This window comes from Chiloscyllium punctatum, chromosome 19 (assembly GCF_047496795.1).
Source record: "Chiloscyllium punctatum isolate Juve2018m chromosome 19, sChiPun1.3, whole genome shotgun sequence".
Classification (NCBI taxonomy): Eukaryota; Metazoa; Chordata; class Chondrichthyes; order Orectolobiformes; family Hemiscylliidae; genus Chiloscyllium; species Chiloscyllium punctatum.
In genome coordinates, this window is record NC_092757.1 from 64835566 (window position 1) to 64850968 (window position 15403).

The 15403-nt window shown below is 42.0% G+C and overlaps 1 protein-coding gene across 9 annotated transcripts in view; it reads right to left on the reverse strand.

The window, feature by feature from the left end:
- Positions 1 to 15403, reverse strand: part of auts2a (activator of transcription and developmental regulator AUTS2 a) — a 1176696-nt gene that overhangs the window by 873011 nt on the left and 288282 nt on the right. For all 9 annotated transcript variants that reach the window (XM_072589564.1, XM_072589566.1, XM_072589565.1 and 6 more), the window contains exon 3: positions 6553 to 6762. In XM_072589564.1, coding sequence (XP_072445665.1) covers positions 6553 to 6762 — 210 coding nt within the window. The remainder of the gene's footprint in view (positions 1 to 6552; positions 6763 to 15403) is intronic.

Sequence of the window (15403 nt, forward strand, 5' to 3'; positions counted from 1 at the left end):
AAATGTAGGGGAATGGGTCTGGGTGGGTTGCTCTTTGGCAGGTCGGTGTAGACTTGTTGCGCCGAAGGGCCTGTTTCCACACTGTAAGCAATCTAATCTAATCTAATTAAAGTACAGGATCTTCACATGAGTTAGATGGTGAGATGTTGTTTTGGCAGTTTATGGAGCAACATGCATCTCAGGTGGCAACTTCTGGAGTTTATGCTTTTAACTGTGCATGTACAAATCACACAGTCACCAACCTCACTGTTACTCTCTATGTAAGGTCTAGACCAATAAAACAAGTCCATTGGAAAGTTGTGCTGATTTCGCATCAGAGAAAGCTAACGATGACATGTAGGCCATGAACCTCAGAAAATCCTTCACAAATATATATTAGTTAAACTTCACGGCTGTGGGAGGGGAGTATTCTCTGATTTTAAAATTCTGATTTTATTTACATGTTAAGCACGAGAGCTATCTTGAAAAGGCTGAGGTAGCCCTATTTAATTGCTTGAATTAACTTGAAGTGGATGAAACATGACACAACCAGCAGCACTTGTTGCTACAGTAGACAAAAGGAACACTTACAGATGAAACAAGCGAACAAAATATGAGGCTTATTTTCAAAGTGGAAAGCTACAAATCAAAGTACAGTGAAAAGTTCAATTTTCACAATGTGTCACTTGAAGGACAGGTCCAATTCCCTCTCCTCCAAGGATCAATATGAACTGTGTCATCCTTTGTTTTGCTCTGTTTACTTTCCAGCCTCTTCAAGTACTCATCAGCTCATTTTCACAATACACTCATCCCAGACCTTACTTCTATCCTACCTCTCTAAGTATGATCTGCTTTCTGTGGAGTTCAAACAGATAACGTGAGCTCAATTAATTTAGTCTTTCATCTTTATTGAACACAGTTCAAATGAACAAGTATCTAGTTCTGTGTGTCCATTACCTTCAAGTTGAACTGCTTGCTGTCACTATTTGTTCACTGCTCAATTATAAGCCTTGGACTAAATAATATTGCAGAGAATGTGCCGGAACTGAATGACAATAAGCTATGGCTTTGACTAGAAATGTGAATTGACATTCTGATGCCATTACTATTAATCTGCCAAGGAAGTTATAAACATATCAACACCAAATCATGATATCTTTCTGGAAACCTACATTCAGCTTTTGAATTGCAAACCTCTGGCGAGACATTCTACCCACACTACCAAAACAAAAAAAGAGTCGAAGGAAATGTTAAGAAATAGAACAAGCTTTACTATGAGCAAAGGCTACTTTATCTCCCACAGTATCATCAATGCAATGTCAAGCTGAGGTTTCTGAATTACTGACTGGGTCAGTGATTCATGCTCAGCTGGAATGAATCAGGATTGCTCCAAGTAATATCAATAAATTTAGACAAAGATTTCCACTCAAAAGATCGGTTTGCTTTTTATTCAAAACTTATACAGACAAATGTGCTTTGCTCTCAGAAAAAGATCTTCACTGTATTCCATGCCCTCCCCCACCCCGCAACCCAGTTTTGCCACACCTACTCATTCTCCACCCACAGTTGAAGTGACTGTTTTGCATGACTGGTATTGTTGGTCACTAACCAAACAAGATCAAACAGCTGTACAGCACAGGAACAGTCCCTTCAGCCCACCAAGACTGCGCCAACAGGTAATGTCATTCTGTGGGAAAAGATTTGCTAACTCACGATAGGCCCACAAAAGCAAAATTCTGGAGCAGCTCACAAGCCGAATCAGACAGCACGCAGACAAGGGAATATACTTTAAGCTCCTGTGAACATGACAGAGCACCATAGATATCTCAAAGCCCCAAGGACAGTTTCACAACCCAGCATTACCAAAGCCACATAAAGAGCAGTTCAGACAGAGAGGACATGCTCCAGGAACAGGACAATGGAAGCACCTCACCATTTCAGAGGAGACATTAACACCTATCTGTGAAGAGGAATGGAACCATCAATACGGTCAGGATGTTGCATTGTGTGAAGGAACAGGACATTCATCCGATAACTGTTTTCCAATTAGCATCCCTGCAACTAGATTACTCAATTTCCAGCTACATTGTAGTTTCCCATTTCTTATGATTTGGAGATGCTGGTGTTGGACTGGGGTGTACAAAGTTAAAAATCACACAACACCAGGTTATAACTGAAAATGTGTTGCTGGAAAAGCGCAGCAGGTCAGGCAGCATCCAAGGAGCAGGAGACGTTACAGGCATGAGCCCTTCTTCAGGAATGAGGAAAGTGTGCCAAGCAGGCTAAGATAAAAGGTAGGGAGGTGGGGCGTTGGAAATGTGATAGGTGGAAGGAGGTTAAGGTGAGGGTGATAGGCCGGAGTGGGGGTGGGGGCAGAGAGATCTGGAAGAAGATTGCAGATGAGGAAGGTGGTGCTGAGTTCGAGGGTTGGGACTGAGACAAGGTGGGGGGAGGGGAAATGAGGAAACTGGAGAAATCTGAGTTCATCCCTTGTGGTTGGAGGGTTCTTAGGCGGAAGATGAGGTGCTCTTCCTCCAGCCATCGTGTTGCTATGGTCTGACGATGGAGGCGTCCAAGGACCTGCATGTCCTTGGTGGAGTGGGAGGGGGAGTTGAAGTGTTGAGCCACGGGGTGGTTGGGTTGGTTGGTCAAGCTGTGTTTTGTGATCTTTAACTTATTGGGCAAATTTCTCCGACACTTTCTAAAGTAAAAGTCCTTTGCCTCTTTACGGCCGATATCCCTCTATTCCATGCCTGTTCACATATCTGTCAAAATGCATCTTAAAAGTCGCTAATGTGTCCACCTCCACCACCTCCTGTGCAAGTGCATTCCAGCACTTCCCACCCTCTAAAATATTGCCTTTCACATTTCCTTTCAACTTACTCCATTTTACCATAACATGCCTCGGAGTAACTGAAATTACTTCCCTGGGAAAAAGACACCAACCATCCACTGCCTCTCAATTTTGTAAACTTCTACCAGGTCGCCCCTCATCCTTCAATGTTCAAGTGAAAACAAACTAAATCTGTCCAATCTCTCATTACTGACACCCTCCAGATCAGGCAACATTCTGGTAAACTGTTTTTGTACTTCTCCAAACATCTTTACAGTAGAGTCGTGACCAGAACTGTACACAATACTCCAAATGTAAAAGTTCTATATAGCTGCAACATGACTTGTCAATTTTTATACTCTATGCCCCAACCAATGAAGGCAAGCATGACCACTGTATCCACTTGTGTTGTGACCTTCAGGGAATTGGGGACTTCTACACCTAGATTCCTCTGTATGTTAATGCTTTTAAGAGTTCTGCTATTTACAGTATGTGTCCTCCTGCATTACATCTACCAAAATGCATTACCTTGCATTAGTCTGGATTAAACTCCATTTGCCACTTCTCTGCCTAAGTCTCCAGTCTATCTGTATCCTGTGGCAATCTTCCACACTAACTGCAGATCCCTAATTGTGTGTCATCCACAAACTTATTAATCAAACCATCTATATTTTCCTCCAAATCATTTATATAGATATATATTACAAACAACATGGCTCCTTGCTGAGCGTCGCTGGTCAGAGACCTCCAGTCAGTAAAACACCTTTCCACCCCCACTTTGTCTTTAAGTACAAAGCCAATTCTGTACCCATCTTACTAGCTCACCACGGATCCCGTGTGACTTTACCTTGTGTATCAGCCTGCTATGAAGAAGCTTGTCAAAGGCTGACGTTAAAGTCCTTAGACACAGCCCTGCCCTCATCAATCATCTTTGTCACTTTCTCAAAAAACACAAATCAAATTTGTGAAACTTGACTTTCCTCACTTCAAGCCATGCTGCTAATAAATCCACATTTTTCCAAATGTGAGTAAATGCTGAGAATCTTCACCATAATTTCGCTACCACTGACATAAGGCTCACTAGCCTGTAATTTCCCATTCTATCCCTATTGCCCTTCTTAAGGGAATAAGGTAACTATTGCCCAGTGCTCTGGGACCTCACCTGTGACTAAACAGGTTTCAAAGATTTCGTACAAGATCCTATCAATTTCCTCACCTGCCTCAGCAATCTGGGTTGATCCCATCAGATCCTAGGAACTTACCTACTTTAACACTTTTTAAGACACCCAACCACCTTCTTATATTGACACACCCTCTCAAGACGAACCATCCACCATGTTGTCCTCCTGCGATTATGAAAAAATGTAAAATCAGAGGGGTTGTTCTGGTGGGTGATTTTAATTTGTCCTGTATTGACTGGGACTTGCTTAATGCCAGGGGCTTAGATGGGGGAGAATTTGTTAGGTATGTCAGGATGGTTTTTTGAAACAAGATGTAAATAGTCCAACTCAGGAAGGGGCCAGACGAGACCTGGTATTGGGGAATGAACCCGGCCAGGTGTGCAAAGTTTCAGTGCGGGAGCATTTCGGATATGGTGGTTATAGTTACTTAAGTGTGAAGGTACTCATGGATAAGGATAAGATTAGTTTTTGGGTGAAAATATTAAATTGAGGAAAGGCTAACTACCATAATATTATGATGTGGAGATGCCAGTATTGGACTGGTGCGGACAAAGTCAGAAGTCATGTGACACCAGGTTATAGTCCAACAGGTTTATTGAAAAATCACAAGCTTTCAGAATGCTGTTCTTTCATCAAATGAAGACTTTATCTCTCGAAGGAGCAGCACTCTGAAAGTTTGTGATTCTAAATAAAGCTGTTGGATTATTATCTGGTGTTGTGTACCACAATATTAGGCAGGAAGAGGGGAATCTAGATTGGGAGCAGCTGTTTGAGGGTAAATCTATACCTGACATGTGGGAATTTTTTTAAACTTCAGGACCAGCATGTTCCTGTGAAAATGAAGGATAAGGATTGTAAGATTCAGGAGCTTTGAGAGAAATTGAGACCTTAGTCAAAAGGGAAATGGAGGCATAATAAAGGCTTAGGAAACTAAAAACAGTCTTCGAAGTATGCAAGGATAACAGGAAAGAACTTGAATAAGCAATCAAGAGGGCTAAAGAGGGCCAGGAAATGTCTGTGGCATAAAGGATTAAGGAAAATTGCAAGGCGGCTTATACATATAAGGAGCAAGAGGCTAGGTAGGGAAAAAGAGAGGTCTACTCAAAGACAAAGGAGGGAATTTGTGCATGAAGCCAGAAGAAATTGCTACGGTCCTTAATGAATACTTAGTATTGTGTTCATACAGGAGGACAACACGGTGGATGGTTAGTCTTGAGAGGGTGTGTCAATATAAAAGAGGTGGTTGGGTGTCTTAAAAAGTGTTAAAGTAGGTAAGTTCCCAGGATCTGATGGGATTAACCCAGATTGCTGAGGCAGGTGAGGAAATTGATAGGATCTTGTACGAAATCTTTGAAACCTGTTTAGTCACAGGTGAGGTCCCAGAGCACTGGGCAATAGTTACCGTTGTCCCCTAAGAAGGGCAACAGGGATAGAATGGGAAATTACAGGCTAGTGAGCCTTATGTCAATGGTAGCGAAATACCTGTACCTTCATCTCACTGGCTGGTGGGAGGCTGTCGTACAATCCAACAAAGTGACTGCATCCTTTGTATTCCTGAGCTTTTCCCATATGGCCTTGCTGGGTGAGCCATCCAAAATGTCCTCTCTCAGTACAACTATGATATTCTCTCTCATCAGTAACACAAATCCCGACCTCTCATCACCTTTTCTAACGCGCCTGAAACATTTAAATCCCAAAATGTTAAGTTGCCAGTCTTGTCCCTCTCTCAACCAAAACTGTACGCTATTAGGTAAATTCTTACTGAATCGTATTGAATTTTAGAAGAATAAGAATACAAGTACGGCCCTTCCAACTTCACCCAGACATTGTCACACTATACTCCATGATCTCTTAAGCAAAATGCTAAGGTGGAGAAAAAATGATCATTGTGAGTATGCTTGCTGTAACTGATATTTCCAGGAGTCACACACAAATCTGAAGTACCTTATCATCAGTGAAATTCAATCAATGGAGCCGACCTTTCACTTAGCTTAAGGTCAAGGATGCAGTGGTCGCGAGAATACTGTATAGTCAATAGCTCGAGTTAGTGCTGTGACAGTGTGCCACCTACAGGAAAATCCTTTGCAAACACAATTAGTTGAGATAAAGCTGATATTGACCAAGTTGCAGCTCTTATTCAGTTTACAATAAATCAAAATAACATCTTTACCTCCCACTTGTATCATCAATACAACTTCAAATCGAGGTTTCCGAATTACTGACAGGTTTGTCATTCATGCTGAACAGGCCTGAATTGGCATTGGTCCAGGCAATTTTCTTTAGAATCCTTAGCAACTTTGGAGAGAAGACTAACTCTGCATGGTGGTAGTATGACAGAATTCTTAAGATAAAATAGATCGACTTCAAAACACATAGGATCCCCAGCATCTTTTTATAAAATAAGATATGGGCAGTTTCTATGTATGAAGCTGTTGATTAAATATGTCAGTAAAATCAGAAGGAAACAAGAATTTGTGTTGTAAACATTCAGTTAAGAGTATCCCATATAGAGTTCACTGTTCTAGCCAGCTGTTCTATAAAAAGGATAATCTATCCTACCTGTCTATGCCTCTTCTGGAAACGTTTCTGTTTCCCATGAATGTGACTCAAGCTGGGGTCATTTTCTCTGTCAGAACTTCCATTGCGGTAGCTGTGTCTGTTCTTGTTGGCATGGAAACTCAGGCCATTTTGCAGTTCATGGCGTTTTTTCTTTGCAAGAGGGTTTTGAAGTTTCTCTAGGCGTTCGTGCGGTTTTAGTGCAATGTCTTTCTACAAAACAAAGAACATTCAACAAATTAGATTGTCGACTATCAGATGTTGATATTCTGCCTACTAATTGCATTGTAATCATAACTATTCAACAAATAAACACACATGACTGCACTGTATTTCCATAAAGATAACTTTAGTGACAAACTGATATATAAATTAACAGTCAGCAGGATAAAGTTGATCTCTTTATCTGATAAAGCATATTTAATATTATAGAAAAATGTAAAAAACAAATGAAACACAATGAATAATGCGTAAAGCTATCAAATTTAGAGTTTGACAGGAGCGACTGAAACGGGAAATGACTAGAGTTTGGCAGCATTTGTGATTTGTTGATCAATTTTAAAATATATCAAAGTTGTATTTGACACATCATAGAATCCCTACACTGTGTGGAAACAGGCCATTCGGCCCAACAAGTCCACAAAGAACCTCCGAAGAGTATCCCATCCAGACCTATTCCCCCACTGAGCTATATGCCATACTGTACACTTCCCCTGACTAATGCGCTGAGCCTACACATCCCTGAACACTATGGTCAATTTAGCATGGCCAATTTACATTATCTGCACATCTTTGAACTGTGGGAGGAAACCAGAGCACCCGGAGGAAATCCACGCAGACACGGGATGAATGTGCAAACTCCACACAGACAGTTGCCCGAGGCTGGAATCGAACACAGGTCCCTGGTGCTGTGAGACAGCAGTGCTAACCACTGAGCCACCATGCCACCCCTATTTTTAATTCTTGCCTTTTATTCATCCAGCCTTACGGGCTTTCCTAGAGGTGTTTCTTTTTTTTTTAAGATGGACAGAGACCACCCTCACCAAAGGGGCCACTACTCAGATATGACTGACAATGAGCTATATGCCATCCAGTGCATCCCTGCAAAACCTCTTTCTGTTCAGCCTCTTCACACAACGAGCTACTGGAAGATCAGGGGTGAGGACCATGCCCAACTAGAGCACTTCTGCTCAGGTCACCCCAAATAAATCCAACCATCACCCCTGGATATTCACTGGCATCAGAATTGTTTAATCCTTTAAAATCAACATTCCAAGCTTAACTTTTGACCAGCAATTGAACTGGCCATATAAATGTCTGGGCTACAAAAGGAGGTCAGAGCCCAGGAAACTTGCAGCAAGTAATCAATCTCCTGGCTCCTCAAGGTCTGTCAACCAACTACTAAGCACAAGGAAGGAGTATGGGGGTACTCTACATCTGCATGCATGAATTCAGCTCCTTCAATACTCAAGAAGTTCAATGTCATCCAGGGCAAAGCAGCCCACTTCATATGCACCCCATCTAATACATGGCCAATTTATTCTCTTTGCCACCAACACCACCTCCAAAATGCACCACAACAACTTACCAAGGCTCCATCAATAACATGGGGTGACATGTTGGTTCAATGGTTAGCACCGCTGCTTTGCGGCACTAGGGACCCAGGTTCAATTCCACTCTCGGGCGACTACCTGTGTGGAAGTCACATATTCGCCCCATGTCTGAGTAAATTTCCTCCCACAGTCCAAGATCTGCAGGTTAGGTGGATTGACCATGCTAAATGCAGGGTTACAGGTATAGGATTGGGGGGGGGGGGGGGGGGATGAGTCTGGATTGGATGCTCTTCAGAGGGACAATGTGGACACAATGGGGCAATTGGCCTGCTTCCATGCTGTTGGGATTCTATGATCACCTTGCATATCTGGATACCTATAGAGGTGACCGTTATTACCTACAAGCTAGGTAGCAGACACCTAGAAATACTAACATCTGCAGGCTCTAAGCCACACACATTGCCCTGACTTGGAAAACATATCACTGTTCCTTCACTGTCGTTGGATCAAAATCCTTGAAGTCTTTCATAAATAATGTTGTGCATGCACCTACTCCACGTGGACTGCAATGTTTGAAGAAGGCAGCTCACTACCACTTTCTCAAGAGCAATTAGAGAAGGATAATAAGCCAGCCATGCACTTTTCCTATGAACTAAAGACTGATTCACGAGTTTTCCTGCACCTGTACAGATGTAAAACACATGGCAATAAGCCAGCAGCCTTTCCTAAGTGAGAATGCAGCACACCTGTCATAGTCAAACTTTGACTTTTCTCCCAAATCATTCATTCAGCAATGGTGCAAGACACTGGCTGTGCACAAGGGATCTGGCAGTGAGGACCCTTCTCACCACCATCAAGTTAAACCTTGGGTCCTTTGTTGAGACATGTTGCCAAATTACTTCCATGGGCTGCTCAGAGAGTCCAATGACAGAACTCATTTTCCCATTGAGCTTTGAACACAGAAAGTCACAAACCTGCACTGTTATTTCTGTTCCGCAAAGCACATTGTTATGAGCTGCCTGGTTCGGCTGCTCAGTTTGTGGCAAATTAAGTGCAATCTCTGTTGTGGAGACACTCCCACCGGGAAGTGGGCTGAAATTGCCTAAACTCATTTCCCTACAGAGTTCTTAAAGCTGACAAACGTGAGAGGGCTGAGCCCAAAATTCTCACGGGCTAGATTTAGTCTCATATACCCAGAGGAAAGAGAAACTGTTCCATCAGTCTCAGTTGGTTTAGTACAATTTTTCAGTTTGCATTCAAACGCAACAAAACAGCAGAAAATCGACTGTTTTTTTTGGAAGAGCACTGGAGCATGAAGACATTGGTCACAGCATACAAAAACATCTGTCGTGGTGGCACTCAATAAAAATCATGTGGTGTGTCAACAGACGAGGGGAAAAAAAGCAGCTCTGCATCAGGCACATGCAGTTATGCTAACAACGTAACCTTTATGCCCTCGGCAATGTATTCCACTGGGAACTGGTGCAGGCTCAAGAGTTCAAGGAACAAAACCCTTTTTATTTGGTATGCACGTGCTGGGTTTTAAATGTCTTGTAGCATTCTGTTGCTGGCTGTTTGTGGTGAAACGCATAGTCAGGGAAGACAGCTGGCATCACAATGTATGAATAATAAGAAAGAAAATTCGGCTTTCACATCCAAAGGACATCCCAAAACACTTCACAGCCAACAAAGTACTTTGGAAGTGAGTCATTGTAAGCAAACAAAGTAGACAAGGCCCATAACCGTTGATGGTTAAAAGTTCAGCTAATCTGTGTTTTTGTGGTGTTAGCTAAAAGTGCTTGCTCAGGCACCAAACTCTCCCACTCTTCTTCGGGAGGCACAAGGAAATCTTTTATAGTCACTTAAATAGACAGAAGGGACCTTGACTTAACGTGCATCCATGCTTGCACCTCTGAGCACCAATGCAACAACACCCCCACCCCCAACATGCCGATAACTGTATCTACCAGCCTAGAAGTAGTACTGGAGTCTCTCAGGTTTGTGTGGACCCACGACCTTCTCACTCCAAGAGGAGTGCCCTACCATTAAACCAAGGCTGTCACTTGTAACAGCATGTAAGAAGGAATACAGATATTTCATCAGTGCTGGTTTCTAGGGGACTGAACTTCCATTTTCTTCGCATCAATATGGACAACGTGAATTGACCATGCTGGCCCAGAGATTCCAGTCAAGCTCAGTTAGTGTCACACTTCTTACGGGTTCAGTTCAAAATATTCTGAGTTGATATTCCAGTGTAGTGTTGAGGGAGTGCTGGACGAATAAAGGTGACATTCTTTGAGTGAGCCATTTGCTGCACTTTTGAGTACATGCAAAAAATCTTCTGGGATGACAAAGACATCTCCAAGCGAACATTTATCCCACACAAAAAAACTTAAGTAAAATAGACTCTCTGGCTGTCATCATATTGTGGGGGCTTGCTGTGTATGGATTGCCTACTGTGTTTCCCACATTACAATGGTCGCTACATTTCAAAATATTTCAGAAGTTGCACCGAAGTTGTTTGACGGCAAATGGCGTGGTGAACTGCGCTGGATCATTTTATTAACTTTAGAACTTTTAAATATATTATTATGAGACAAAAGGTGGGAAACTTGGAGTCAGAGAATTACTGGAACAACAAGATCACCACATCAAACCATTTCCTAGGCCAGGAATGTAGTGGGGTGGCCGAGATGGGAACAGAAGTAGTCAATCCGGTTCGCTCATACAGTCCAGAACCCTAGCCATATTCCTCAAAGCAAGTGGATTTCCAAAAAAAGCAGCCCACACACCACAGGTATCTGAGTGGACCAACTCCTTTGCTCTTGGCCACTCAAGGTGAGGCCTGTGCAATGGTCAAAATGTGACCAAAGAATGGAGGCTGCACTCCTGATTGCTTATATAAAAACCCATTGCTGACACAGATGAGAAATGACCACACCACTATGGAGGAGTGCCAAAAAAAAAAAGAGACCGAGCAACTCTGGTCGTTTCTACTTCTATAAATTTGAAGCGCATTGAGAGAGTACTTCCATGTTGAGGCTTTCATTGTCAGAGAACCCCACTAGGCCTCTAGAGTCAGGCTCTGGCCCATCATCCTCAGGGGACAGTGAAGATGTGACCTCTGGCTATTAACTGATCCATGAGACAGAACCTTTCTTCAGCGATGTTATGCAGGTTCAGAATCTGCATTTGATCCTCACAGGAGGACCCTGATCCCAAATGGGAAGTTCAGCCTCTCATGTCCATTTGCTAAATTGATTGTGATAAAGACAACAAGCTTTGTCTTTAAAAATGAATACCATTTCCCTTGGTTTAAGGTTAGAGGACAAGGAAAAAAAGGGAACCTGAAGAGTAACATTTTACACAGAGGGTGGTACACATATGGAATAAGCTGTCAGCAGAAGTGGTGTTGAGGCAGGTACATTAACAACATTTAAAAAGCATTTGGACAAATATATGATAGTAAAGGTTTAGAACGATATCAGCCAAGTGCAGGGATATGAGGTTAGCATGGATGGACATTTTGGGCCGAATGGCCTGTTTCCATGCTGTAGGACTCTGTGACTTTATTTGCAAACACATGGCTTTAAAGATCTTAGGGTCTTTTGAAAATTCCCAACAACCTGCTAGATCCTGGATGGATAAGTGTGGAGACATTTAAAAAAAAATCCATTCGGACTCAGCCAGATTTACTGCTTTTCATCATTTATATAAAATGATTTGGGTGTGAACACAGGAGGTATAGTTAGTAAGTTTGCAGATGACACCAAAATTGGAAGTGTAGTGGACAGCGAAGAAGGTTACTTCAGATTACAACGGGATCTTGATCAGATGGGCCAATGGGCTGAGGAGTGGCAGGTGGAGTTTAATTTGGGTAAACGTGAGGTGCTGCATTTTGGAAAAGCAAATCAGATCAGGACTTATACACTTAATGGTAAGGTCCCGGGGAGTGTTGCTGGACAAAGAGACCTTGGAGTGCAGGTTCATAATTCCTTGAAAGTAGAGACTCAGGATGATAGGATATGCTTTCCTTTATTGGATAGAGCATTGAGTACAGGTGCTGGGGGTCACGTTGCAGCTGTACAGGACATTGGTTAGGCCATTTTTTGGTGTATTGCATGCAATTCTGGTCTCCCTCCTATCAGAAGGATGTTGTGAAACTTGAAAGGGTTCAGAAATGACTTACAAGGATGTTGCCAGGGTTGGAGGATTTAAAGCTATAGGGAGAGGCTGAATAGGCTGGGGCTGTTTTCCCTGCAGTGTCAGAGGCTGAGGGGAAACAGAGGTTAGAAACCTTTATAGAGGTTTATAAAAATCATGAGGGGCATAGACAGGGTAAATAGACAAAGTCTTTTCCCTTTGGTGGGGGAGTCCAGAACAAGAGGGCATAGGTTTAAGGTGAGAGGGAAAAAATTTAAAAGGGACCGAAGGGGCTCAGAGGGTGGTGCCTGTATGGAATGAGCTGCGAGATAAAGTGGTGGAGGCTGGGACAATTACAACATTTAAAAAACATCTGGATGGGTATGTGAATAGAAAGGGTTTAGAGGGATATGGGCCAAGTACTGGCAAATGGGACTAGATTAAGTTAGGATATCTGGTTGGCATGGATGAGTTGGACTAAAGGGTTTATTTCTATGCTGTACATCTCCATGACTGCATCCTTGAAAAAGCAGATATCTGTGGATGTCTTGGAGTCTGACTGTTATTTTAATTGGTATCTTTGAGGAGAGGCAGAGATTGCCCATTTCCAGCTGACCAGGAAATTGTGTGGGCAGGGTAATTTATCAGTTCTTTCACAGGTTTGCTTTTGGGCCAGGAGGTACATCTGTCCAGTCCACAGAAGAAAACCTAAAGGAACCCCAACCCCAGAGGATCTCTCAGTGCCACAACTGCCATTCACCCTCTGATCGACTAACCTATTGCCATACTTTTATCTATGTTGCTATCAGAGGCCTGTTATAAAAGTTACCTTTAAATGATTCCTCAAAAGATCTTGGTTGGCAAGCAATACATTAATAACGCAGAGCCATCAAACTCCACTGCAGCTTCCAGGTGACCTGCTGGGCTGTTGCCCAGAGTAAAAAATTGCCCTCCTAACGCAAGGACTGGTCATTTACCATAACAACAAGAAAATGACATAGCTTATCTCCCTTGCAGATTTTTAAATTTTTCATGAAGCCAGTGTCCTGAGCTGATCATTCCAGAACAGCGTCCCAGTGTACAATATAATTTTTTCCATTACATTTACTTTGTAAGCTCAGCTATTTTTTTTCCAATTCCCCTGGGCATCTATAGAACAAGATGTCCATTCTGCAAATAGGCTGCCGTACAAGAATGAACAAAGCCTTACAAAGAAAACATTCTCATTAAGTACCTAATCAGGCCACTTGAGGGAGAGATTTTTCAGCTTTTATAATATTTGCAATTATGCCAATTATTTCACCAGCATACATTTTTTTACTCTTCTAACCAACTCAATATGTTTGGATAGTTAAGAGACAATTGTATTCCCTTCATATCTTTTCTAAGTTTATTATAATACCTTTTAACAGGAAGATCAATAGTCTGGACAGATAACATAATTTACAATCTAAAACCCAAAAGGTTTAGAGTTCTCCAGTTATTATTCCTTACACATTTCCCAGGTGAAGCCTACATAAGGCCAATAAACCACAAACTATTCTTAATTCAGTCAAAATGACCAACCTCACACTCATTCCACAATGATTACCGGTGTGGAAAATGATACTATTTATGTTACCAATTTCATTTTTTGTTGAATTGACATCATGTGCTAATTTTCTGAGACTAAGCATGTTTTCAAAATTCACTTGAATCAGATATTCATGGTAAACATCAGGATTATTAACTGTCAAATAACTATTAGTTTCACATGAATTAGCCACTATCCGAAACAAAGACTATTTTTTTTTCCAAAAAAAAAAGTCCTTCTTGACCTAACTAATTTTAACTTGTGTAATTTGAACTTGTGCAGCTGGATTTTCCAAACATTTTGGAGATTCTACAGACCTTTAACAATAGATGGCAATATTCAGAAGTCCTGCCCTCATTTCCAATCGATTTCTTTTCAATGGGTGGGGAAAGAGGGCATGGCATGACTCTCACCTATGAACTCAACAAGATCATTTGGTGACACTATTATGGCTGTAGCAATAGCCTTAACCCACAATCTGGGGTCTCACATTTTTAAGACTTGAAGTAAATGCTTATTAAAGGTTGGTAAGGTCTACAAGCCATGAAATTATTTAAATGACACCAGAACTGGACATGTAATGGACAGCAAGGAAGGTTACCTCAAAGTACAAGGGACCTTCATCAGATGGGCCAAGGAGTGGCAGATGGAGTTTAATTCAGATAAATATAAGGTGCTGCATTTTGGAAAGGCAAATCACAGCAGAACTTATACACTTAATGGTAAGGTCGTAGGGAGTGTTGCTGAACAAAGAGACCTTGGAATTCAGGTTCATAGTTCCTTGAAAGTGAAGTCGCAGGCAGATAGGATAGTGAAGATGATGTTTGGTATGCTTTCCTTTATTGGTCAGAGAATTGAGTATTGGAGTTGGGAGGTCATGTTCCAATTGTACAGGACATTGGTTCGGCCACATTTGGAACTGTGCGCACAATTCTGATCTTCCTACTATAGGAAGAATATTGTGAAGCCTGAAAGGATCCAGAAAAGATTTACAAGGATGTTGCCAGGGTTGGAAAGTTTGAGGTATATGGAGAGGCTGAATAGGCTGGGGCTGTTTACCCTGGAGTGTCAGAGGATGAGGGGTGACCTTATAGAAGTTTATAAAATAATTAGGAGCATGGATAGGGTGAATACCCAAGGTCTCTTCCCCAGGGTCATGGACTCCAAAACTAGACAGCAGAGATTTAAGTTGAGAGGAGCAAGATATAAAAAAGACCTAAGAGACAACTTTTTCACGCAGAGGATGGTGCGTGTATGGAATGAGCTGCTAGAGGGAGTGATGGAGGCTGGTACAATTACAATGTTTAAAAGGCATCTGGATGGGGATATGAATAAGAAGCGTTTAGAGGGACATGGGCCAAGTGCTGGCAAATGGGATGAGATTAATTCTGATATCTGGTCAGCATGGAAGAGTTGGACCGAAGGGTCTGTTTCCATGCTGTACATCTTTATGACTCTACCTTTCAAAAGCAAAAGGGAAAAAAAAGCTACGCGTGTGAGTGAGAACTAACAAGTCTTAGATAAAAATTAAAACAGCTGCTTGTTGACAATATCCCGAGGACTATCGGTACATCATTATTAATAC